At 44.9% G+C, this 26,660-nt stretch overlaps 1 protein-coding gene across 1 annotated transcript; it reads right to left on the reverse strand.

Annotated features, from left to right (window-relative positions):
- Window positions 1-12: 12 nt before the first annotated feature.
- Window positions 13-4,879, reverse strand: MAPK7 (mitogen-activated protein kinase 7). Its single transcript, XM_049874683.1, has 7 exons — window positions 4,740-4,879; window positions 4,221-4,457; window positions 3,455-3,620; window positions 1,730-2,808; window positions 985-1,625; window positions 595-728; window positions 13-455 (listed from the first exon to the last, which is right to left on the reverse strand). The coding sequence occupies exons 2-7, from the start codon at window positions 4,450-4,452 to the stop codon at window positions 302-304; spliced, it is 2,406 nt and encodes an 801-aa protein (XP_049730640.1). The 5' UTR covers window positions 4,453-4,457; window positions 4,740-4,879; the 3' UTR covers window positions 13-301.
- Window positions 4,880-26,660: the final 21,781 nt, after the last annotated feature.

Here is a 26,660-nt window from a genome sequence, read left to right on the forward strand (position 1 = left end):
TACAGTCAGGTGTTGAAGGAATCCTTATATTTGACAGGTCTCGTTTCAACGACAAAAAAATAGCATAAAAATAAAAACAATAATAAAATACTGAAAAGATCATTCGGGGCAGCAGGAGTTTCCCGTCCTGCCATGGCTCGGTGGTGGCTCAGTGGCTGCTTAAGGCTGCGTGTGAGTCTGAGATGAACCTGCAGAATCCAGGTGGAGCCTCACCTGCTGGCCCAGGGCTCCAGCCCTCCTGAATGCTCCGATGGGCCCGGAGCTGGGTCTATCCCCTGGTGACAAGGCACAGGCTGGGGCCTCAGGGCTCCTGAAGGTCAGGCAGGTCAGCCAGCAGCATCGGGGAGTCCATCTGGATCTCACGCTGCAGTGACTCAATGTCAGCAGGGTTCATGCCATGACCCTCCAACCAGTCAGCAAGCAGGGAGGCTGACAAGGAGGCCGAGTCCGCCTGGCTGCAGGGGAAGGGGGCAGGAAGGCAGCTGTCACCCTAGGCCGGCTCCTTGCCCACCCCATGGGGGAGCACCTCCCGCACCAGGGTCCCCTCTCCACAGCCCCCTCCCAGGAGCTCTGTCCAGCCATCCCTGCCCTTACCCATCCTGTGGCCCGTCAGCCATGCCCATGTCAAAAGATTGGTTCAAGAACTCCTCCAGGTCAAAGCCAACACCATACCCAGCCCCGCTGCCCTTTGGAGTGCCTGAGAACACAGGGGGCAGGGGGTCCTCCACCTGCAAGAACGAGGGTATGGTTATAATGCAGACACCACAAAAGCAGACTGCAGGTACACCTGGGAAGCCTATGAATAAGAATACCAGTCTCGGCAGGCACTGGGACTTGCTGAGTGCCCAGCTCTACACACAGACAGAGTCCTTCTGCCTCACAATTTTCATGTAACGAGGACATGCCAAAGCCCGTCCCTTCCACCTGCCCCCACCAAACAGAACCCGTTTTCCCTGGGCCCGCTACCTGGGCCTCTCCTCTCACCTGCGACTTGGACAGCTGCTGGGTCACCAGGTTAACGTCAGGTGACTCTGAGGTGGAGAGGTGAGGGGCTCCCCCAGGGTCTGCAGGGGGTGGGCCAGATGGGAAGTAAGGCAGGACTCCCAGGGCACTGGGGCCAGGCAGCCCAGGGGGTGACACAAGCGGTTGGGGGGCCAAGAGGCTGGACATGTTGGACTGCAGAGGAGCAGGGACAGGGATGGGCCCAGGAGGGCCAGCGGGGTGAGTAGCAGGCTCAGGGGGTGGGCAGACAGGCTGGGCTGCAGGACCAGGGGTTGAGCCTACAGGTTGAGGTGGGGGACCAGTTTGCTGGGCTACAGGGCCAGAGGGAGGACTGGCGGGCTGGGCTGGGGGTGGCGCTGGTGCTGAGGGCTGAGCCATGCGAGTCCAACGCTCCAGCAGGCTGCGGTCATTGTCACTGAGCACCAGCCCGGCCAGAGGGTCACTGGAGGGGGCCCCAGTGGCCCCAGCTCCTCGCTCCTTTCGCTCCCTCTCCTGCCGCCGCTTCTCCCGCTCCTTGGCCCGTTCCTGCCGCCGCCGCCGCTTCTCCTCCCGCTCTCGCTGACGTTCCTGGGCCGTCACTGGCTTTCGAGGCTCAGGGGCCTCCAGAGGAGCACTGGGGCCATCTGCAGGGAAGTCGAGTGGGGAAGGTAAGAGCATGCAGCCCAGTCTAAGCCTGGAGTCTCACTCCCACCCTACTCCCAGGCCAGTCACTCCATCCACAAGACACCTTTGAGCCGGTTCCGTAAGGACTTCAGGAGAGCGGCTTTGAGGGCCGCCTTGGTGTTGTCTGAGATGGCACCTTCTCTCTTTGGAGGGGCCAGCTCGCTGGCAGGCAGAGGTGGCTGGGCAGTCAGATCAATGGTGTCAGGTGCAGGGCCGGGGCACGGTGGTGGGGCTGGCGGGGGCGACTCCATGGCACAGTCCCCACCAGGTGCCCAGGGACTGGGCATCTCAATGTCGGGACAGCCAGGCTCACTGGCCACAGGGTGTAGGGAAGGCTGGAAGCGGATCTGCTGGCGGATGCCCTCACGTCGGGCATGGAAGTCCTCAATCTCAGCCACGATTGCCTCCTTAATACGCTCCCGGGTGAGGGCTTCACGGTCAAAGGCAAAGTCAAAAGGTGGAGCACAGTCAGGCTCATCATCAGGGTCATGGTACTTGGCCAGGAAGGGGTGGCGCAGGGCAGCAGCTGCTGAGATGCGGGCGCCAGGCTCGAAACGTAGCATGCGGCCCAGCAGCGAGAGCGCCTGTCGGTCAGCGCCTGGGTACACCGTCTCCCAGGGCACGGGCTGGCGTGGTGGCAGGCTCTGAATATAAGCCCGCACCCTCTCAGCCCCCACAGCTTGAATCACAGCTGGTGACGGGGTACCCAGCACCATCATGATCAGCTGCAGCTGGTGCACATAGTTTTTGCCTGGAAAAAGCTGGCGCCGGGCCAGCATCTCCCCAAAGATGCAGCCCACAGACCACAAGTCAATAGCCTGTGTGTACTCATGCAGTGAAAGCATGAGCTCAGGGGCCCGGTACCAGCGCGTGGCCACATACTCAGTCATGAAGTACTGGTGTTCGGCAGGCGAGGTGCACAGGCCACGGGCCATGCCAAAGTCCCCAATCTTGAGCTCACAGTTCTCATTCACTAACAAATTTGAGGGCTTGAGGTCACGGTGGATGACCTGAGCCGAGTGCATATACTTGAGGCCTCGAAGCAGCTGGTACAGGAAGTAGCGCACATGCTCCAGCGTTAGTGGCTGTGAAGAGTGGATGATCTGGTGCAGGTCACTCTCCATCAGGTCCAAGACCACATAGCTGCAAGAGAGGCGGAGAGAGGCATGGGCTGGCCCTCCCACTTCAGGGAATAGCCCTAGCCTCAGTGCTCTGTCCTGACTCCAGACAGGTAATGAATGACCTTACTCTCTGCCCCACGGAATCCGCAGCATGGTATGGAGGAAGAACAGATTCTAGCTTGTCTACAACCGTGCCATAAAGTGGGTTAAATCACTTTTCTCTCTGGACCTAGTTTCCCCATCACGTAAAAGATGGATTTGGCCTAAACCTATGCTGGCTAATAGGTTTAATTTTGGGACTATCTCCATTGTTTGGTAATGGCTGCTAGAAGAACTATGACAAAAACTGGGAGGACGTGTCTACTTTCCGAAGAAAATTGTTCCGTGATTCATTAGCAACGTCTGCCAAGGAGTAGAATCAGTAGTGATGGTATGAATGTCCTATGTCTGCTACCAAATATACCGAGATTCTATAAACCTTAAACTCTTCTCAAGGAATAACAGTTGCCCTGGCAAGTCCATAAAGGAACATTTGTCCTGGAATCATCGGTATTTTCCCAGCCTGCCTTTACATTAGATTCAGCTGCCTTTTCGGAACTTCAGCAATATGGCACCAGCCTTCAGAAAAGGTCCCAACTCTGCCTCCTTTTCCCAGCCCCACTCCTTACACAGATTTGAACTCGCCATAGGGCACCATGGGCCTCAGGATGTCCTTGATGGCGATGATGTTGTCATGCTTAAAGTGTTTAAGGATCTTCAGCTCCCTCAGCGTTCTCTTGGCATTGGTCACCACATCAAAAGCATTAGGGATCTTCTTGATGGCCACCTGCTGGCCTGAAAACAGGGAAAAGGCAAGAACCAAGGAATGAGGATACAAATAACAACAGCTACCATATACTTACCACCTATATATACTGAATACCAAGCCTTGTGCTAAACACTTTACAAACATTATCAAATTTACCCTTCACAACTATGTTATGAGGCAAGTTGCACAGCTAGTTGGCGCTTGCATTAAGACTAATGCCTGTACTCAATCTATCTCCTACATCTCTCTCCATCTCAGACTTTACCATCCTCCCCCCCACAATCCTATATGCCAGCCTCTAGCTCCGGAATACATTTCTACCTGCCTGTGTCCCAGAAAGTAGACTGACACAATGGCAAAAGCACCAGACCAGAGTTTCAGAGACCTGTCCTTAACATGGAGCCTGGCCCACTGATGGTACCTAATCAATATGTGTTGAATTGAACCAGAATTCATATTCTTCCTTTCCTTCCTCCTTACGTGAGCCTGGGCAGGTTACTCCCTCTCTCTGGGATCCAGCGGCCCAGCCTGTGAGAGGTGAATGGCACTCCTGTCCAGGGGAGTGCTAAAGGTGGGAGCAGATCAGAAGCAGGAAGAGGGGCTCCTTGCCTGGGGACCTGGCTCACCCGTGAGGCGGCGGCGAGCAGAGGACACCACCCCGTAGGCCCCATTGCCTATGGTCTCGATGATTTCGTACTCCTCGCCCACGTCGAAGGTCACATCGAAGGAGCGGGCTTTGAGCAGAGCTAGGTTCTTAGCCGCCACCGAGGCTGTGGGATTGGCGGGCTCTGCCTTCACTTGCCCCGGAGGCTCCCCGGAGCCGTCCTCGCCGTCTTCCTCCTTCAGGGGCTCGGCCATGGCATCTGTGTAGAGATGCGGGTAAGGAGGGGGCCACTCCCAGCCTCAGTTTCCTCTCTGGGGGATGGGGCAGCAGGGCCATGAATTTTCAAGTTCCCTAAGCCGATGGGGCTGACAGGGAGCGAAAAGATGCGGCTGGCACGTGGCAGGCACGCTGTACCCGAGAGGCGGTGCCCACGCTGGGGGTCAAGGGTTAAACGCAGGGACAGCTGTGGGGGAGGGGCTGCGAGCCGCGGTCTGGGAAGAAAAGGGCGAGGCACTTGCGTTTCTCTTAGATCTACACTCACCAAACGAAGCCTGTCCCGACACCGCCTCAGGACGTTTGTAAGTTCCCAGGGCTCCCGGCCTATTGTCCGCAGTACAGTCGCTCACTGCTTTTCAAGAGCCGCGGCCACCACCTCAGCGTCGCTCTTTGCCGGGACAGACCCCCCGCCCCGCCCCGCCCCGCTCCGCCCCCCAGACCACAGGCCCTCCAGTCTTTAGCCAATCGTCGAGCGGTCTCTGCAGAGGGTCCCGCCTCTCATGGTTGTTGCGTCCAATCGGAGACGACCAATCGAGGAAGCCTCGCCTCTTCGCTGCGCGTCCGCATGTCGCAGTCCAACGCGCGGGCGGGAGCCGCCCAGAGGCTGCTTAGCGCTGTAATGGGTGTGCACCCCGCGGGGCGCCGCCCTCCGACGCATACGTTCTGGCAGCAGAGGCCCGCCTGAATAAAAGACCGCGCCCCTGTATTTACGCCATCCCTGGGTATTGGGTAAGACGCGTGCGCGCTGGCTCCCGAGGCGCGAGTGAATGGAAGACCGCACCCCTGTACGTACGCACGCGCACGCACGTCATCAATCGACCAATTACCGGCGCTGATGAGCCGCTGATCCCTCCCCCTCCTCCGAAGGCCGGCAGAGGGGGTGAGATGTGTGCGACCACCAGCTTGGCTGTCAGTTCCTTTGGACCCCTCTTCCTTTAACAGTCCTCATGGCCCGGGGGATTGAGGTCCCCATTTTCTCGGTCCTGTTTGTCTGCTTTGGGAATGCACCCTTCCTGGAACACAACAGTGGTCACGTCGAACCACAGAGATCCCGGTCTTCCGGGATTCTAGAGCGTCCGGCCTGGAACCGCCACTGACTTCCGGCGGCTGGTCTCACAGCTTGCGGCGTCCCTGGATTTCAGCGCGTCTTTTCTTGGCCTTTTTGCATGTTTCCTGCACGCCTCTACTGTGTTTTGCGACTCCCGTGCTCTGGGTCGCCGCGGAGACGAGGGCGATCAGCAGGCCGAGCTGTCCAGCCTCTGCCCTTCCAGAGCCAGAGGGCCAGCTGAAGCCCAGAGAGGGCACAGCCGCATTAGAACCCAGGAGCCCTCAGCCGTCCCAGGGCCCAATCGTTCATTCATGTAAAAAAAAAATTGCCACCAAGGTGATTCCGACTCCCAGCGACTCTATAAAACCAAAACCAAGCCCCTTGCTGTCGAGTCCATTCCGACTTATAGTGACCCTAAAGGGCGGAGTAGAACTGCCCCATAGGGTTTCCAAGGAGCACCTGGTGGATTTGAACTGCCCGCTTTTGGTTAGCAGCCCTAGCTCTTAACCGCTACGCCACCAGGGTTTCCAGCGACCCTATAGGACAGGGTAAAACTGCCGCCACGGGATTTCCAAGGCTGTTATTTTTACAGAAAGGAGCCCTGGTGGCACAATGGTTAAGTGCTTGGCTGCTAACCAATTGGTAGGAAGTTCAAATCCACCAGATGCTCCGCAGGAGGAAGATACAGCTGTACACCTCTGTAAAGATTTACAGTCTTGGAAACCCTATGGCGGCAGTTTTACCCTGTCCATTGGGGTCACTGTGAGCGAGAATCCACTCGAAGGCGACGGGCTTTTGTTTTAATCTTTACAGAAGCAGACTGCCACATCTTTCTCCCTCAGCCTTGGAGAAGCTGGTGAGTTGGAACCACCAACCTTTAAGTTAGCCGCCCAGTATTTAACCACTGCACCACCAGGGCTACTTATGTTCACGTAGCAAACATTTATCAAGCAGCATCCCTCTAAGACGCAGGGTTAAGGAATCAGAGGTAGATGTAGTCGCCAGTGTGAGCTGGAAGGAAGTTTTCAGCAGCGAGCAGAGCTTGAGGTAGGGCTATGAAGGAAGAAGCAATTTTGGAGTTGGGACTTAAAAGATGGCTGGGTTTCTGCCAAGTTAGATGAGAAAGAAGAACACTGGGACTGGGAAACAGGTGAGCAAAAGTGTGGAGGCAGAGAAGTAGAGGAATGCATGCCCTCTGCAGGTTTCTCCTTTGCCCTGAATTTGAATGGAAGAGGGAGAGATCAGGACAGAGCCCAGTAGTGAGTCTGAGGGCCAGACCAAGGGTTTATTTCTTATGTCGCAACCTAGTGGCCAAAGGGCTGGATCCAGACCAAAAATGAATTTTGGTAAACCTACACTTCTTTTTTTATCCATAAGGCTTTCACTAGCCAATTTTTTTTTGGAAGTAGGTCCCTAGGTCCTCTTCTTCGTAGTCTGTCTTAATTTGAATGCTCTGCTGAAACCTTTCCACCATGGGTGAACTCGATGGTATTTGAACTACTGGTGGCATAGGTTGCAGTATCACAGCAACATGCAAGCCACCACAGTATGACAAACTGACAGAATCAAGAGACCATCTCCAGAATAGATTTGACGCGTTGAACACTAATGACCGAAGACCAGATGAGCTGTGGGGACAACATCAAGGACATCATACATAAAGAAAGCAAAGGGTCATTAAAAAGACAGGAAAGAAAAAAAAAGACCAAAATGGATACAAGAAGAGACTCTGAAACTTGCTCTTGAACATAGAGTAGCTAAAGCAAGTGGAAGAAACGATGAAGTAAAAGCTGAACAGAAGATTTCAAAGGTCAGCTCTAGAAGAGACAGTAAAGTATTATAATGAAATGTGCAGGCCTGAAGTTATAAAACTAAAACGGAAAGAACACATTCATTTCTCAAGCTGAAAGAACTGAAGAAAAAAATCAAGACTCGAATTGCAATATTGAAGGATTCTTTGGGCAAAATATTGAATGACACAGGAAGTATCAAAAGAAGATGAAAGGAATACACAGAGTCACTATAACAGAAAGAATTGGTCGATGTTCAGCCATTTCAGGAGGTAGCATGTGATCAACAACTGATGGTATTGAAGGAAGAAGTCCAAGCTGCACTGAAGGCACTGGCGAAAAACAAGGCTTCAGGAATTGATGAAATACCAGTTGAGATGTTTCAGCAAACAGATGCAATGCTGGAAGTGCTCACTCGCCTGTGCCAAGAAATGCAGAAGACAGCTACCTGGCCAACCAACTGAAAGAGATCAATATGCGCGCCTATTTCAAAGAAAGATGATCCAATGGAATGCAGAAATTATCAGACAATATCATTGATACCACAGGCAAGTAAAATTTTGCTGAAGATAATTCAAAAATGGTTGCAGCAGTACGTCAACAGGGAACTGCCAAAAATTGAAGCTGGATTCAGGAGACAGCATGGAATGATGGATGTCATTGCTGATGTCAGACGGGTCATGGCTGAAAGCAGAGAATACCAGAAAGATGTTTACCTGTGTTTTATTGACCATGCAAAGACATTGGACTGTGTGGAACATAACAAATTGTGGATAACATTAAGAAGAATGGGAATTCCAGAACACTTAATTGTGCTCATGTGAAACCTGTACATAGATCAAGAGACAATCATTCAAAGATAACAAGGGGATACTGCATGGTTTTAAATCAGGAAAGGTTGTGTCAGGGTTGTATCTTTTCACCATACTTATTCAATCTGTATGCTGACCAAAACTGAGAAGCTTATATGAAGAAGAGCGTGGCATCAGGATTGGAGGAGGACTTATTAATGACCTGTGATGGGCAGATGACACAACCTTGCTTGCCAGAAGTGAAGAGGACTTGAAGCACATACTGAAAACCAAAGACTTCAGCCTTCAGTATGGATTATACCTCAATATAAAGAAAACAAAAATCCTCACAATGGGACCAATAAGGAACATGACAAACAGAGAAAATACTACGGTTGTCAAGGACTTTATTTTACTTGGATCCACAATCAATGCCCATGGAAGCAGCAGTCAACAAACCAAACGCCGTATTGCATTGGGCAGATCTGCAAAAGACCTCTTTAAAATGTTAACAAGCAAAGATGCCACTATATGCCTGACCCCAAACCATGATGTTTTTAATTGCCTCGTATGCATGCAAAAGCTAGACAATAAATAAGGAAGACCGAAAAAGAATTGATGCCTTCGAATTATGGTATTGTCGAAGAATATTGAATATACTGTAGACTGCCAGAAGAACAAGTCTGTCTTGGAAGACAGAATACTCCTTAGAGGTGAGACTTCATCTCACATGCTTTGGGCATGTTATCAGGAGGGACTAGTCCCTAGAGAAGGACATCATCCTTGGTAAAGTAGAGGGTCATCAAAAAAGAGGAAGACCCTCGAGGAAATGGACTGACATAGTGGCTGCAACAATGGGCTCAAGCACAGCAATAACTGTGAGCATGGAGTAGGACCAGGCAGTGTTTTGTTCTGTTCTACATACGGTTGCTATGAGTCAAAAATGACTCGACGGCACCTAACAGCAACAACAGTTTTTTTGCTGTTTATTTTCCCCACTATTTTGGTTTTTGCAGAAACATACATACAGAAAGTTGCAGATATAACAAGTGTTCAGCTCAATAAATTCTCACAAACCGAACACACCTGTGCAACTTGCATCCAGCTCAAGAAACAAATATGACCAGCCCCTCAGAACCCCCTCCTCTTTTCTACTGGTGACAGTTATTAACTCTTTTCCACACATTAAAATGGAAACGTAAATGTTACATTTTTAAAAACTCAGCATCAGGAAAAAATGTATTTAAGAGCATTAGGTCAGTCCCACAACAAAATCAGCATTTAGATAATGCAGAGGTCATACGGTCCTACTGAGTTAGTGTTGAGCTATAAATCTGCGATTTTCCAGACAGCTTAGCAGAAAGCCAAACTATCTGTTCCATGATTTGCATTGAACATTAATAAAGAAACCGTACTCATAGGAAGTGGTAATTTCCTATCACTGAAGTCTAAGAATATTTCTTTGATGGCCTTCCTTTAGTGATACAGTGGATAATCTTCCCTAACTGAAATGCAGTAAACTGAAATGAGTACAGTGTCCCTTAGTATAAGCAGACAGTATACCAAAGTAAGACATATTGAACACATTTTTCAGGGGACCAGCTGGACAGTTGTCTGATCATCCTGTCTGATCCAGGAATAAGACATAAAAATACCTGAAAAGAATAATAAATTGTGTATCCTTTCAATATTTCTCCATACATATTTCAGCTAGGCAGGGTATACAAGTTGAAGTTCAATATTCCCTGGCAAAAGCTTCGTGATTCCTACTTACTTTTTGAATCCACTTTAAGCTGCTTTGTTTCTTCCTCACTAGGCCCTGACTCTGTTCTGGTAAACATCACCAATAAACCCAACAGACTCTTCAATCCTTGCCTTACTGATCTCTACTGCATATAACACAACTGGCCGGTTCTTTAAGAAAAAATGTTGAATAAGTGAAGCAATCACATAGTTCAAAACTCAAATCATATAAGAGGAATCAGGAAAAGCCTCGGCTCCACTCCCAGATGGCACTTTTATTAGTTTCTCACTGGAAGTACATACAAGCAAATACAAATATCTGGTGGCACAATGGTTAAAGCTTGGCTGCTAACCAAAAAGTCAGCAGTTTAAACCCACCAGCAGCTCCTTGGAAACCCTATGGGGCAGTTCTACTCTGTCCTATAGGGTCACTATGAGTTGGAATTGACTCAATGGCCACAGGTTTTCTTTTTTTAATCGGCCTCCCTTTTTGACCAAGGTAGTGCCTTGGTCATCTAGTGCTGCTTTAACAGAGATACCACACGTGGATGGCTTTAACAAAAAGAAATTTATTTTCTCACAGTCTAGTAGGTTACAGGAAACCCTGGTGGCATAGTGGTTATGTGCTATGGCTGCAAACCAAAGGGTTGGCAGTTCAAATCTACCAGGTGCTCCTTGGAAACTCTATGGGGCAGTTCTACTCTGTCCTATAGGGTTGCCATGAGTCGGAATCGACTCGACTGCACTGGGTTTGGTTTTTGGTTTTAGTAGGTTACAACTCCAAATTCAGGGTGTCAGCTCCAGGGGAAGGCTTTCTCTCTCTGTTGGCTCTGGAGGAAGGTCCTTGGTCTCAATCTTCCCCCGGTTGAGGAGCTTCTCAGGCGCAGGGACCCCGTGTCCAAAGGATGCGCTCTGCTCCTGGTGCTGCTTTCTTGGTGGTATGAGGTCTCCAGCTCTCTGCTTACTTCTCTTTCCTTTCATCTCTCAAGAGATAAAAGGTAGTGCAGGCCACACCCCAGGGAAACTCCCTTTACATTGCACCAGGGAGGTGACCTAAGTAAGGGTGGTGTTACAACCCCACCCTAATCCTCTTAACATAAAATTACAATCACAAAATGTAGGACAACCACACAATACTGGGAATCATGGCCTAACCAAGTTGACACACACATTTTGGGGGGAACAATTCAATCCACGACAGGTAGCATATGTATTTTTCCTGAAGAACACTCTGTATCAATAACCTGGAGTCAGGCAGACGGGGAGAAAGGCAGGACTCCCGGGGCACTGGGGCCAGGCAGCTCAGGGGGTGGCAAAAGCAGCTGGGGCGCCAGGAGGTTGAGGTGTTGGACTGGAGAGGAGCAGGGACAGGGATGGGCCCAGGAGGGCTGGCGGGGTGGGGAGCAGGATCAAGAGAGCAGGCAGGCAGGCTAGGGTGCAGGACCAGGTTGAGGTGGGGGATCAGTTTGCTGGACTACAGGGCCAGGGAGAGGACTGGCAGTCTGGACTGGGGGCGGGGCTGGTGCTGGGGGTCAAGCCTTGTGAGTCCAGTGCTCAAGCAGGCTGTGGTCGTTGTCACTGAGCACCAGCCTGGCCACAGGGTCAGATTAGTTCCGATGTGTTGCTCTTGCAAACAGTACTGCAATAAGTTATCCTGAACACAAAAAGTTTATCTGCAGGACAAATACCCAGAAATGAAAGTGCCAAGTCAGTGGATTGCACTTATAGTTTTGATAGCTAATGTCAAATTTCTGCCCATAAAGACTGTAACAACTTATACTCCCAACAACTCACATGGTGCTTTAAAAAAAAATTTTTTTTGTAAAAATATAAAGGCCACAACATTTGCCAATTCAACATTTTTCATGTGTAATTCAATAAAACCAATTACATCAATCATGTTGTGCAACCATCACCAATATCTGTTGCCAAATTTTCTACTCCCATAAACAAAAACTTTTTGTAACCTAAACAATGATTCCCCCTTTTCCCTGTCCCTTCCACCCCTGGTTACCACACTATTAAACTCTAATATGACTTTGCCTATTCTAGATACTTCATACCACTGAAATTCAACACATGGTTTGAATTATTTGCCTGTGTTAAAAATGGGGAGATATAACATAAAAATCCTGATTCCTGGTTTCTCTTGGAAAGAGAACTGAGCAGTGGCTGCTCCACTGGAAAGGACATGAGCCCTCCACTTTGCCATAATCGTTACTACTCCCTATCTGTCTCCCCAACACAACATGAGCATTGGATGCCATTTATCATCACACTTGCATCACTGTTTTCTACAACTGTATCAAAAACAGGAAAACAAAAGAGGCTGAAAGAACATATGTCTAAAAAAATGAGACCAAGCATATTTCTTTTTGGGAATAAGGACTATCACACATTATATGCAAATATCCACCTCTCTCGACTCATTATATCTGCTACCTGGCTGCTGTGGCATTTGAGTTCACAGTTCTTGGCTTAGGCTAGAGGGAGCCTCTGAAGACTCTTGAGTAGGAGAATACACTTCAGAGCTGCCCTTCTGAAAGGTATTTCTGGCAAATTGTGGAGGATGTCGGTGAGGGGGTGAGACTGGAGGCAAGGAGGAATTGTGACATTCCAAGAGAGAGCCCTGGTGGTATCTGAACTAAGCAGTCACAGATGGAGTGCAGAGAGCAGATGGGGGAAAGAGGTGTGTGGAGCGAGGAAATGCAGGAAGTGTGGATGGTGTCTGAGTTTCATGGTAGACAATGGAGATGTTACCAAGACGGGAACTCAGGAAGAGAACCAGTTTGGGAGGTGGTGAATGAACTCAGTAGTGGATGCTTCGAGGCTCATCTAGGCCATGTTCTATCACTTGATGTCTTAGTTATCTAGTGCTGCTATAACAAAAATATCAGAAGTGGGTGGCTTTAAGAAAAAGCAATTTATTTTTTCAGTTAGGAGGCTACAAGTCCAAATTCAGGGTGTCAGCTCTAGGGGAAGGCTTTCTCTATTGGCTCTGGAGGAAGGTCCTTGTCTCCCCTCAGCGATCATCATGAGGCTTGGCAGCTATCTTCCCCCATTTCTGCCTGCTTGCTTAATCTGCTCTTTTATATCTCAAAAGGATTGATTTAAAACACACCCTAACCTGATACTGCTTCATTAACGTAACAAAGAAAACCCATTCCCAAAAGGGATTATAACCACAGGTATAGGGGTTAGAATTTACAACACATATTTTGGGGGGCACAATTCAATCCATAACACATGGTGAATCCCATCTCTGATCCTCCAAGTCCCATTCACCTTCATGAGCTCCAGAACCTTAACCCTCATTCCTAATAGCAGACGCCTACAAACAACTTCCAGAGGCCCCCAATCCAGGTTCCCCTGAGAGGCCATAGGCTGGCCCCACCAACCCGTCCTGAACCCATCTATCTGGCCCCATGTCTGCCTCATCTATAGCCTTCCAGCACTGGTCCAGCTGATGGCTCATCAAAGCAGAGCTTGCTACAGACATGCGTCAACCCTGGGCAGCACCAACAGTCACACACATGTGAACCCCAGGCATTCGTCTTGGTCAACAGTCCCAGCAAATTTTCCAGAGCCACTTCTCATTGAGCAGACTATGCCAGGGAGAAGAAGTATGCTGATTGGCCAGACCTAGGTAACATGTCCACCTCAGAAAGCAGGGAGGGGACTCCAGCACTATCCAAAGTGCATGAACTGAGAGTGGAGGGAGAGCATTTTCCCAAAGGAAACTGGGCTATAAAGAAGGCAGGATGGACACTGGGGCAGTAGAGATAATAGATGTGCCTTACACTTCTGCTACGGGGCAGTTCTACTCTGTCACATAAAGTTACTATGAGTTGGAATTGACTCAACGGCACCCAACAACAACAATAATACATCCACGCCCTTCTGCCATTCGAGGAAGTATAGTTTAAAAGTGTGAGGAGCACAAAGTAGTATCTTGTTATAGATTGAATTGTGACCCCTGAAAATATGTGTTAGAATCCTAGCCCCTATATCTGTAGATGTAATCCTGTTCGGAAATAGGGTTTTCTTTGCTACGTTAATTAGATCTTACTAAAGTAGGGTATATTGACAGGGAACTCCCATAAATTCAAGCTGGATACAGAAGAGGATGTGAAACCAGGGTTATCATTGCTGATGTTAGATGAATCTTGGCTGAAAGCAAAGAATACCAGAAGGATGTTTACCTGTGTTTTCTTGACTATGCAAAGGCATTCAACTGTGTGGATCATAACAAATTATGGGTAATATTGCGAAGGACAGGAATTCCAGAACACTTAATTCTGCTCATGAGAAACCTGTACATAGATCAAGAGGCAGTTGTTCAAACAGAACAGGGGGATACTGCATGGTTTAAAATCAGGAAAGGTGTGCGTCAGGGTTGTATTCTTTCACCACACTTATTCATTCTGTGTGCTGAGCAAATAATCCAAGAAGCTGGACTATATGAAGAAGAATGGGGCATCAGGATTGGAGGAAGACTCATTAACAACCTGCATTATGCAGATGACACAACCTTGCTTGCTAACAATGAAAAGAACTTGAAGCACTTACTGATGAAGATCAAAGACCATAGCCTTCAGTATAGATTACACGTCAACATAAAAAAAAAAAAAAAATCCCCACAACTGGCCCAATAAGCAACATCATGATAAACAGAAAAAATATTGAAGTTGTCAAGGATTTCATTTTACTTGGATCCACAATCAACACCCATAGAAGCAACAGTCAAGAAATGAAAAGACACATAACATTGGGTAAATTGGCTGCGAAAGACCTCTTTAAAGTGTTCAAAAGCAAAGATACCACGTTGAAGACCAAAGTGCGCCTGACCCAAGCCATGGTGTTTTTAATTGCTTCATATGCATGTGAAAGCTGGACAATGAATAATGAAGACTGAAGAAGAATTGACGCCTTTGAATTGTGGTGTTGGCGAAGAATATTGAATATACCATGGACTGCCAAAAGAACGAACACATCTGTCTTGGAAGAAGCACAACCAGGATGCTCCTTAGACTTAAAGATGGCGAGATACGTGTCACATACTTTGGACATGTTATCAGGCAAGATCAGACCCTGGAGAAGAACATCATGCTTGGTAAAGTAAAGCATCAGCAAAAAAGAAGAAGACCCTCAACAAGAAGGATTGACACAGTGGCTGCAACAACGGGCTCAAGATTAACAATGATTGTGAGGGTGGTGTAGGACCCGGCAGTGTCTTGTTCTGTTGTACACAGGGTCCCTATGAGTCAGAACCGACCTGACGGCATCTAACAACAACAAGAGTAGGGTAGGTTATAAATCTAATCACTCCTGAGCTATAAAAAGAGCAGGTTAGACCCAGAGGCATATGGGGAAAACAGATGCCATGTGAGGATCACCTATAAACCAAGGAACCAAGGAATACCCTGAAGGAATTTTAATAAGGCTGAGACCCTGATTTGGACTTTTAGCCACCAGAACTGGAAGAAAATAAATTCCTTTTCTTCAAAGCCACCCACCATGGCATTTCTGTTACAGCACCACTGGGAAACTAAGACAGGTCTCAATCAGTGGAAGCTGCTGTACTGGTGGTATCGCCTCCCTTGTTCCCACACAACCTCAAAGCACCTTAGTTTTAAGAAGACACACTTTGATATCAGAGAGACCCTCCTCTACCACATCTAGGCCAAGACTTTTTTTTTTTTCCTAATCAAGCTCCATTAATTTTCTTCTTTTTTAAAATTTTATTATGCTTGATGAAAGTTTATAGTGCAAATTAGTTTCTCATTAAAAAATTTATACACATACTGTTTTGTGGCATTGGTTGCAGTCCCCACAATGTGTCAGCGCTCTCCCCCTATCCACCCCAGATTCTCCACATCCATTGGTCCAGTTTTCCCTTCCTGCCTTCTCATCTTTGCTTTTGGTCTCATATACTTGATTGAACTAAGAAGCACATTCCTAATGTGTGCTACTGTTTGTTTTATAGGCCTGTCTAATATTTGGCTGAAAGGTAGACTTCAGGAGTGGCTTCAGTTCTTAGTTAGCAGGGTGTCCAGTGGCCACAGTCTCAGGGGTTCCTTCAGACTCTGTCAGACCAGTAAGTCTGGTCTTTTTTGTGAATTTGAATTTTGTTCTACATTTTTCTCCTGCTCTGTCCTGGACCTTCTCCTGTGATCCCTGTCAGAGCAGTTGGTGGTGGTAGCCAGGCACCATGTAGTTCTTCTGGGCTCAGGCTGGTAGAGGCTATGATTCATGTGGTTCATTAGTCCTTTGGACTAATATTTTCCTTGTGTCTTTGGTTTTCTTCATTCTCCTTTGCTCCGGACAAGACAGGACCAATAGATGTATCTTAGATGGTTGTTCGCAAGCTTTTAAGAGCCTAGGTGCTACTCACCAAAGTAGGATGTATTTTCTTTACCAACTGTATCATGCTAATTGACCTAGATGTCCCACAAGACCACGGTTCCCAGCCCTCAGCCCCAGTAACTCAGTCCCTCAAGGTATTTGAATGTGTCTAGGAAGCTTCTATGTCTTTGCCTTAGTCAAGTTGTGCTGACTTCCCCTGTATTGCATTTTGTCTTTTCCTGCACCAAAGTTAACACTTCTCTACTATCTAGTTAATAATTTCCCCTCCTCAACCCTCCCCTCCCTTGTAAACCATCAAAGATTGTTTTTTTCTGTGTTAACCTTTTCTGGAGTTTTTATAATAGTAATCTCATACAATATTTGTTCTTTCGTGATTGACTTATTTCACTCAGCATAATGCCCTCCAGATTCATCCATGTTGTGAAATGTTTCAAGGATTCATCATTGTTCTTGATCATTGCACAGCATTCCATTGTGTGTATGTACCATAATTTGTTTATCCATTCATCTGTTGATGGGCACTTAGGCTGTTTCCATCTTTTTGCTCTTGTGAACAATGCTGCAATGAACATGGGTGTGTATATGTCTATTCGTGTGACAGCTCTTATTTGTCTAGGATATGTTCCTAGGAGTGGGATTGCTGGATCATATGGTATTTCGACTTCTAGCTTTTTAAGGAGGCACGATATGGTTTTCCATAGTGGCTGTACTATTTTACATTCCCACCAGCAGTGCATATGAGTTCTAATCTCCCCCAACCTCTCCAACATTTATTTTCTGTTTTTTTACATTCTTGCCAATAATGCCATGGTGAGACGGTATCTCATTGTAGTTTTGATTTGCATTTCTCTAATGGTTAATGATCACAAGCATTTCTTCAGGTGTCTATTAAAAAAACCAACCCAATGCCGTCGAGTCAATTCCGACTCTTAGCGACCCTATAGGCCAGAGTAGAACTGCCCCATAGAGCTTCCAGGGAGCGCCTGGCAGATTTGAACTGCCAACCCTTTGGTTAGCAGCCGTAGCACTTAACCACTACGCCACCAGGGTTTCCCAGGTGTCTATTAGATGCCTGAATATCTTCTTTGGTGAAGTGTCTGTTCATATCCTTTGCACGTTTCTTAATTGGGCTGTTTGTCTTTTTGTTGTTGAGGTATTGAAGTATTTTATAGATTTTAGAGATCAGACCCTTGTCAGAAATATCTGGCTTATTTCACTTAGCATGATGTTTTCAAAGTCCATCCATGTCATAGCATGTATCAGAATTTCAATTCTTTTTATGCCTGAATAATATCTCGTTGTATATACATAGGTTTTTGGGTTTATATATACATATACTGCATTATGTTTATGCTTTCATCCATTGATGTACATTTGGGTTGTTTCTACCTTTTGGCTACTGTGAATGTGCTGTTATGAACATTGGGGTACAAGTATCTGTTTCAGTCCTTACTGTCACTTCTGGGTATATACTTAGGAGTGGAATTGCTGGGTCATATGGTAATTCTGTGTTTAACTTTTTGGGGAGCCACTGAACTGTTTTCCAAAGCAGCTATAGCATTTTACGTTCCCATCAGCAATAAATGAAGGTTCCAATTTCTCCACACCCTTGCTAACACTCGTTATTTTCCGATGTTGTTGTTGTGATAATAGCCATCCCAGTTGTTGGGAAGTGGTTTGAATTTGTATTTCCAAAGACTAATGGGAGCTCCTGAGTGATGCAAATGATTAATGTGCCCGTCTGCTAACTGAAAGATTGATGGTTCAAGTTCACCCAGAGGCACATCAGAGAAAGACCTGGAGATCTCTTTCTAAAAAATCAGTCACTGAAAGCCCTATGGAGCATGGTTCTACTCTGACACACATGGGGTCACCATGAGTTGGAGTTGACTTGACAGCAACTGGTAGTGGTGGCGGAATGAGTAATGACGTTGAGCATCTTCTCAGGTGCCATTTGTACATCATTTTTGGAGAAATATCTATTTAAGTCCTTTGCCCATTTTTTCACTGGTGTGACCCTAATACTCCCCAGCATGTTTTCTCCTTTTCAAAATGGGCAACTGAGAGCTTGACATAACTAACGCCATGATGAACCTGTATTTTTTTTTTTTCTTTTTTGCCTGCCTTCTCCTTTCCGCATACCTTTGTTAATGACTTTGTTATGCTCTGTCCGGCCACTTGTGACTTACGAACTTACGACCCCCCACAGGAAGATTAAAACCCAGATGTCTGGCATGTATATCTTTAGCCCGATAAGGAGATGTCCAGCGTGTATCTCTTTAGTCTGATGGAGTCCCTTTTAATTTTCTTGTAATAAATAACTCATCCAGCCATGCCATCTGTGGGCTACAAAGACACTTCTAACCTTTATAAAAATCATACATAAGTTCTAATGTAAAAAAAAAAAAAATGAAAACCCTGGTGGCATAGTGCTTAGTGCTACGGCTGCTAACCAAAAGGTCAGCAGTTTGAATCTACCAGGTGCTCCTTGGAAACTCTATGGGGCAGTTCTACTCTGCCCTATAGGGTCACTATGAGTCGGAATCGACTTCATGGCAGCAGGTTTGGTTTTCATTTAATGTAAAAATACCTTTTGGGATTCCATAGAGACAGACTGCATTGCTGTTGGATTCCTCATTGGTGGACACCTCCTAAATTAACTTTCTGTTTCCGACTTGGAGTACGTTCCATTGGCTTGACCACTCCAGAGTATGAACCCTAATCAGGCAACACTGGGTTGTTTGTTTTGTTGTTGTTTAGTTGTAGGAGTTCTTTATATAATCTGGTTGCTAATCCCCTATCGGGTATATAATTTGCAAATATTTTCTCCCATTCTGTGGGTAGTCTTTTCACTCTCTAGGGTGTCTTTTGATGCACAAAAGCTTTTAATTTTGATAAATTTCAATTTATCTATTTTTTCTTTTGTTGCCTATGCTTTTGTGTCATATCTAAGGATCTGTTGCCACATCCAAGGTCATGGATTTTCCCCTATGTTTTCTTCTAAGAGTTTCATAGTTTTAGCTCATGTATTTAGGTCTTTGATCAACTTTGAGTAGAATTTGGTATATGGTATAAGGTAACGGTCCAACCTGATTCTCTTGCATGTGGATTGTCAGTTTTCCCAGCACCATTTGTTGAAAAGACTGCTCTTTCCCTATTGAATAGACTTGGTACCCTTGTCAAGAATCATTTGAACATACATGTGTTTATTTCTGTGCTCTCTGTTCTAGTCCACTGGCATATATGTTTATGTTCACCCTTATGCCAGTATCACACTGTTGATTACTATAGCTTTGTAGGAAGTTTTGAAATCAGGAAGTGTGAGTCCTCCAACTTAGTTCTTCTTTTTCAGTATCATTTTGGCTCTTGAGGAGTCCTGGTGGCACAGTGGTTAAGAGCTTGGCTACTAACCAAAAGGTTAGCAGTTCAAATTCACCAACTGCTCCTTGGAAACCATATGGGGGTGGCTCTACTCTGTCCTATACAGTCACTATGAGTCAGAATCAACTAGATGGCAACTGGCTTGGTTTTTTGTTTGTTTGTTTACTCTTTTGGCTATTGAGGGTCGATGGAAATTTCATATGAAATTTAAGATGGGTATCTCTATTTCTGTGAAAAACACTGTTGGTATTTTGATAGGAATTGCATTGAATCTGTAAATCAGTTTGGGTACTATTGTCATCTTAAACATATCAAGTCTTCCAATCCATGAACACAGGATGTCTTTCCATTTATTTAGGTGTTCTTTAATTTCTTTCAGCAATGTTTTGTAGTTGTTAGTGTACAAGTCTAAAAGTCTTTCACCTCCTTAGTTCAATTTATTCCTGAGTATTTTGTTCTTTTTGATGCTATTGTAAATGGGATTGTTTTCTTAATTTCCTTTTTGATTTGTACATTGCTGGTGCATAAAGATACAACTGGTTTTTGTGTGTTGGCTTTGTATCTTGCAATTTTGCTGAATTCTTTTATTAGCCCTAAGAGTTTTTTAGTGTATTCATTATGGTTTTTTCTACATATAATATCATTCATCTATAAACAGAGATAGTGTTACTTCTTCCATTCCAATTTGGATGCCTTTTATTTCTTTTTCTTGTCTAATTTGTCTGACTAGAATTTCCAGTACTATGTTGAATAGAAGTGGTGAAAGTGGTATTAATTTTAGAAGAAGATTACCATTGAGTATGATGTTTTTCATAAATGTCCTTTATCACGTTGAGGAAGTTTCCTTCTATTCCTAGTTTATTAAGTGTTTTCATCATGAAATAGTGTTGGACTTTGTCAAATGCTTTTTCTGCATCAACTGAGATGATCATGTGGTTCTTTTCCTTCATTCTATTAAAGTATGATATTACATTGATTAATTTTTGTATACTGAACCACCCTCTCATTCGTGGGTTAGATCTCATTTGGTCGTAGTGTATAATCCTTTCAATATGCTGCTGAATTTGGCTTGATAGTATCCTATTGAGGATTTTTCCATCTGTATTCACAAGGGATACTGACCTGTAGTTTTCTTGTCATGCCTTTGTCTGGCTTTGGTATCAAGGTAATGCTGGCCTCAGAAAATGAGTTAGAAAAGTGTCCTTCCTCTTCTGTTTTTCAGAAGAGTTTAAGAAGAACTGGTGTTAATTCCTTTTTAAATGTTTGGTAGAATTCACCAGTGAAGCCATCTGATACTGGGCCTTTCTTTGTTGGAAGATATTTGATTACTGATTCAATCTTCTTATTTTTTTAGAAATGCACTCATATTTTCTATTTCTTCTTGAGTCAGTTTTGGTTGTGTGTGTGTTTCTAGGAACTTGTCCATTTTTCTAATTGTCTAAGTTGTCCAATTAAAGATGGTAACAGCCTGGTTCTGTGTCTTAGTTATCTAGTACTGTAATGACAGAAATATCACAAGTAGATGGTTTTAACAAAGAGAAATTTATTCTCTCACAGTTTAGGAGGCTAGAAGTCTGAATTCAGGGCACCAGCTCCAGGGGAAGGCTCTCTCTCTGCCAGCTCTGGGGGAAGGTCCTCATCATCAATCTTCCCCTGATCTAGGAGCTTCTTAGCATAGGAACCTCTGGTCCAAAGGATATGCTGTGCGTTGCTTTCTTGGTGGTATGAGATCCCTATGTCTCTCTGCTTGCTTCTCTCTTCTATACCTCAAAAGAGATTAACTTAATACACAACCTAATCTTGTAGAATGAGTCCTGCCTCATTAACATAACTGCTGCTTACTGGTACAATGACAGACACGTAGACCAATGGAACAGAATCGAGAGCCCAGATGTAAATCCATCCGCCAATGGTCTTTAACCACTGCACCACCAGGGTCCCTTCCCTCCTATGAAAGGGGGCCGGTACTGTTTATTCTAAAGAGGACATTTCAGGCACCTGCAGGACGGGATGAGGAAGAGGATTTCAAGCTAAGAATTACTTCCATGAGCCCTTAGAACTTACCATAGAGGCAAGTACTGGATTGTAATACCATCAGCTGTATGACCTAAGGCAAACATCACCCCTGTTTGAGTCATGGTCTCCCTTTCCATGTAATGGGGGTAGTGATCTACTATTCCTCATTATGCAGGAAGGAACTTCCTCAAGACTGAAAATGGGAGATGATCTAAACTACAACAGGCCAGTGAGGGGCCACAGCTGTGGGGCAGGGCAAGCCAGGATTGCTGATTCTCCTAGCCTTGAACCTGGGAGGATTCCATCAGGATGTAAGTAATAGAAACCCACCAACCATGGCTTAGACACATAAAAATTTATTTTTCTTTCATCATAAGAAGTCCAAAGGACAACGCTGTGAAAATGTCAATTCTACCTAAAGTGATCTACGGATATAATGCAATCCCAATCCAAATACCAACAGCATTCTTTAACAAGATGGAAAAACTAATCACCAACTTTATACGGAAAAGAGGCGCTGGATAAGCAAAGCATTTGTCATGGATTGAATTATGTCCCCCCAAAAATGTGTGTATCAAATTGGTTAGGCCATGCTTCCCAGTATTGAGTGGTTGTCCTCCATTTTGTGATTGTAGTTTTATGTTGAGAGGATTAAGGTGGGATTGCAAAACCACCCTCACTCAGGTCACCTTCCTGATCCAAGGTAAAGGGAGATTCCCTGGGGTGTTGCCTGCACCACCTTTTATCTCTAAAAAGATAAAAGGAAAGGGAAGAAAGCAGAGAGTTGGGGATCTCAGACCACCAAGAAAGAAGCACCAGGAGCAGAGTGCATCCTTTAGGGATTCCTGCGTGAAGAAGCTCCTCATCCGGGGGAACACTGATGAGAAGGCTGACAGAGAGAGAAAGCCTTCCCCTGGAGCTGATGCCCTGAATTTGGACTTGTAACCTACTAGACTGTGAGAAAATAAATGTCTCTTTGTTAAAGCCATCCACTTGTGGTATTTCTGTTATGGCAGCACTGGATGACTAAGACAGCATTGTTGAAGAAAAATAAAGTAGGAGGCCTCAGGCTACCTGATTTCAGAACCTGCTATACAGCCATAGTATTCAAAACAGCCTGGTACTGGTACAACAACAGTCACGTAGGCCAATGGAACAGAATCAAGAGTGCAGACATAAAACCATCCACCCCTATGGTCAGCTGATCTTTGACAAAGGACCAAAGTCCATTAAATGGGGGAAGAAAGAGTTTTTAACAAATGGTCCTGACAAAACTGGATGTCCATCTGTGAAAAAATGAAACAGGACTCATACCTCCCACCATACACAAAAAGGTTATTCAAGAAAGCAAATAATTAAAATTAAAGCAGAATTCAATGAAATAAAAAAAACAACCAAACCCACTGCCGTCGAGTTGATTTGACTCATAGTGACCCTATAGAATGAAATAGAGGACAGAAAAACAACTGAAAGAGTTAACAAGACCAAAAGCTGGTTCTTTGAAAAACTGAAATTGATAAACCATTGGCCAAACTAACAAAAGAAAAAAAGGAGAGGAAGTAAATAACCTGAATAAGAAATGAGATGGGTGATATCACAATATACCCAACTGAAATTAAAAGAATCATATCAGATTACTATGAAAAATTGTACTCCAACAAATTTGAAAACCTACAAGAAATGAATTAATTTCTAGAAACACACTACCTACCTAAGCTAACACAAACAAAGGTAGAACAAATAACCCCACAGCAAAAGAAGAGATTGAAAAGATAATTTAAAAACTCCTAACAAAAAAAAGCTCTGGCCCTGATGGCTTCACTGGAGAGTTCTATCAAATTTTCAGAGAAGAGTTAACACCACTACTGCTAAAGGTATTTCAGAGCATAGAAAAGGATGGAATACTCCCAAACACATCCTATGAAGCCAGCGTATCCCCGATACCAAAGCCAGGTACAGACACCACAAAAGAAGAAAATTACAGATCAATACCCCTCATGAAATTACATGCAAAAATCCTCAACAAAATTCTACCCAAGAGAATTCAACAAAATGTCAAGAAAATAATTCACCATGACCAAGTGGGATTCATACCAGGTATGCTGGGATGGTTCAACATTAGAAAAACAATCAATGCAATTCATCACATAAATAAAACAAAAGACAAGAACCACATGATCTTATCAATTGATGCAGAAAAGGCATTTGACAAAGTCCAACACCCATTCACGATAAAAAGTCTCAGCAAAATAGGGATAGAAGGAAAATTCCTAAACATTATAAAGGGCGTTTGTACAAAGCCAACAGCCAACATCATCCTAAATGGAGACAGTCTGAAAGCATTCCCCTTGAGAACAGGAACCAGACAAGAATGCCCTTTATCACCACTCTTATTCAACATCGTGCTGTAGGTCCTAGCCAGAGCCATTAGGCTAGATAAAGAAATAAAGGACATCCAAATTGGTAAGGAAGAAGTAAAAGTATCTCTATTTGGAGATGACATGACCTTATACACAGAAAACCCTAAAGAAAACTACTGAAAGTAATAGAAGAGTTCAGCAGAGTATCACGATACAAGATAAACATACAAAAATCAGATTCCTCTATGCCAAGAAAGAGAACATCCAAGAGGAAATCACCAAATCAATACAATTTACAGTAGCCTCCAAGAAGATAAAATACTTAGGAATAAATCTAAGCAGGGCCATAAAAGACCTATACAAAGAAAACTACAAGACCTTACTGCAAGAAACCAACAGAGACTTGCAAAAAACCAAAAACCAAACCCAGTGCCGTCGGGTCAATTCCAACTCATAGCGACTCTATAGGACAGAGCAGAACTGCCCCATAGAGTTTCCAGGGAGCACCTGGAGGATTCGAACTGCCGAGCTTTTGGTTAGCAGCCACAGCACTTAACCACTACACCACCAGGGTTTCCATGCTTAGGGATAGGAGTACTTAATATTGTAAAAATGTCTATTCTATCGAAAGCGATCTATAGATACAATACAATTTGAATCCAAATTCCAATGACATTTTTTAATGAGATGGAGAACAAATCAACAACTTCATATGGAAGGGAAAGAGGCCCCGGATAAGTAAAGCATTACTGAAAAAGAACAAAGTGGGAGTCCTCACACTACCTGATTTTAGAACCTATTATAGCGCCACAGTAGTCAAAACAGCCTGGTACTGGTACAATAACAGCTACATAGACCAATGGAACGGAATTGAGAATCCAGACATAAATCCATCCACATATGAGCAGCCGATATTTGACAAAGGCCCAAAGTCAGTTAAAGGAGGAAATGGCAGTCTCTTTAACAAATGGTGCTGGCATAACTGGATAGCCATCTGCAAAAAGTGAAACAAGACCCATACCTCACACTATGCACAAAAACTAACTCAAAATGGATCAAAGACCTAAATGCAAAACTAAAAGGATAAAGATCATGGAAGAAAAAATAGGGACAACCCCAGGAGCCCTAATACATGGCAGAAACAGTATACAAAGCATTACTAACAAGGCACAAACACCAGAAGAGAAACTAGATAACTGGGAGCTCCTAAAAATCAAACACCTATGCTCATCCAAAGACTTCACCAAAAGAGTAAAAAGATTACCTACAGACTGGGAAAAACTTTTTAGCTATGACATTTCTGATCAGTGTGTGATCTCTAAAATCTACATGATACTGCAAAAACTCAACAACAAAAAGACAAATAACCCAATTAAAAAATGGACAAAGGATATGAACAGGCATTTCATCAAAGAAGACATTCAGGCAGCTAACAGATACCTGAGGAAATGCTCACGATCATTAGCCGTTACCAAAAAAACCAAAACCAAATCTGTTGCCATCCAGTCGATTCTGACTCGAGAAATGCAAATCAAAACTACAATGAGATACCATCTCACTCCAACAAGGCTGGCATTAATCCAAAAAACACAAAATAAATGTTGGAGAATTTGTGCAGAGACTGGAACACTTATACACTGCTCGTGGAAATGTAAAATGGTACAACCACTTTGGAAATGGATCAAGCACTTCCTTGAAAAGCTAGAAATAGAACTACCATACGATCCAGCAATCCCGCTCCTTGGACTATATCCTATGAAGTAAGAGCCCTTACATGAACAGATATATGCACACCCATGTTCATTGCAGCACTGTTTAAAATACCAAAAACTATGGAAGCAACCAAGGTGCCCATCAACGGGTGAATGGATAAATAAATTATGGTATATTCACAGAATGGAATGCTACGCATCAATAAAGAACAGTGACAAATCTGGGAAACATAACATGGAGGTATCTGGAAGGCATTACGCTGTGTGAAAATAGTTCCAAAACAACAAGTATTGTATTATAAGAACACAAATAGTTTGATCACAGAAGAAAATATTCTTTGATAGCTACAAGGGTGGGGAGGGAGGGAGGGGATATTCACAAATTAGATAGTAGACAAGAACTACTTTAGATGAAGGGAAAGTCAACACACAACACAGGAGAGATCAGCACAACTGGACTAAACCAAAGCAAAGCAGTTTCCTGAATACAACTGAATGCTTCGAAGGCCAGAGTAGCAGGGACGGGGGTCTGGGGACCATGGTTTCAGGGGACATCTAGATCAATTGGTATAATAAAATCTATTAAGGAAACATTCTTCATCCCACTTTGGTGAGTGGTGTCTGGGGTCTTAAACTCTAGCAAGTGGCCATCTAAGATGTATCAATTGGCGTCAACCCACCTGGAGCAAAGGAGAATGAAGAACACCAAAGACACAAGGTAATTGTGAGACCAAGATACAGAAAGGGCCACATAAATCAGAGACTGTTACCGCAATTTCGTGAGTTAGAGCCACATGTTGCAAATAGCCAATTCTTGAGACAGGGGTGAGGTGGGTAGCAAGAGCTTTATTAGATATACAGGTATACAGAGACAGAGGGGAATGATCTCCTCCTAAAGTTGTCTGTCTCCCCAGACTACTGATCAGCTCAGGTTTTTAAGGGAAAAGGGGCCATAGTTTTAGGGCCTTGTGGAATGTGC

Source organism: Elephas maximus, chromosome 2 (genome assembly GCF_024166365.1).
Source record: "Elephas maximus indicus isolate mEleMax1 chromosome 2, mEleMax1 primary haplotype, whole genome shotgun sequence".
NCBI lineage: Eukaryota > Metazoa > Chordata > Mammalia > Proboscidea > Elephantidae > Elephas > Elephas maximus.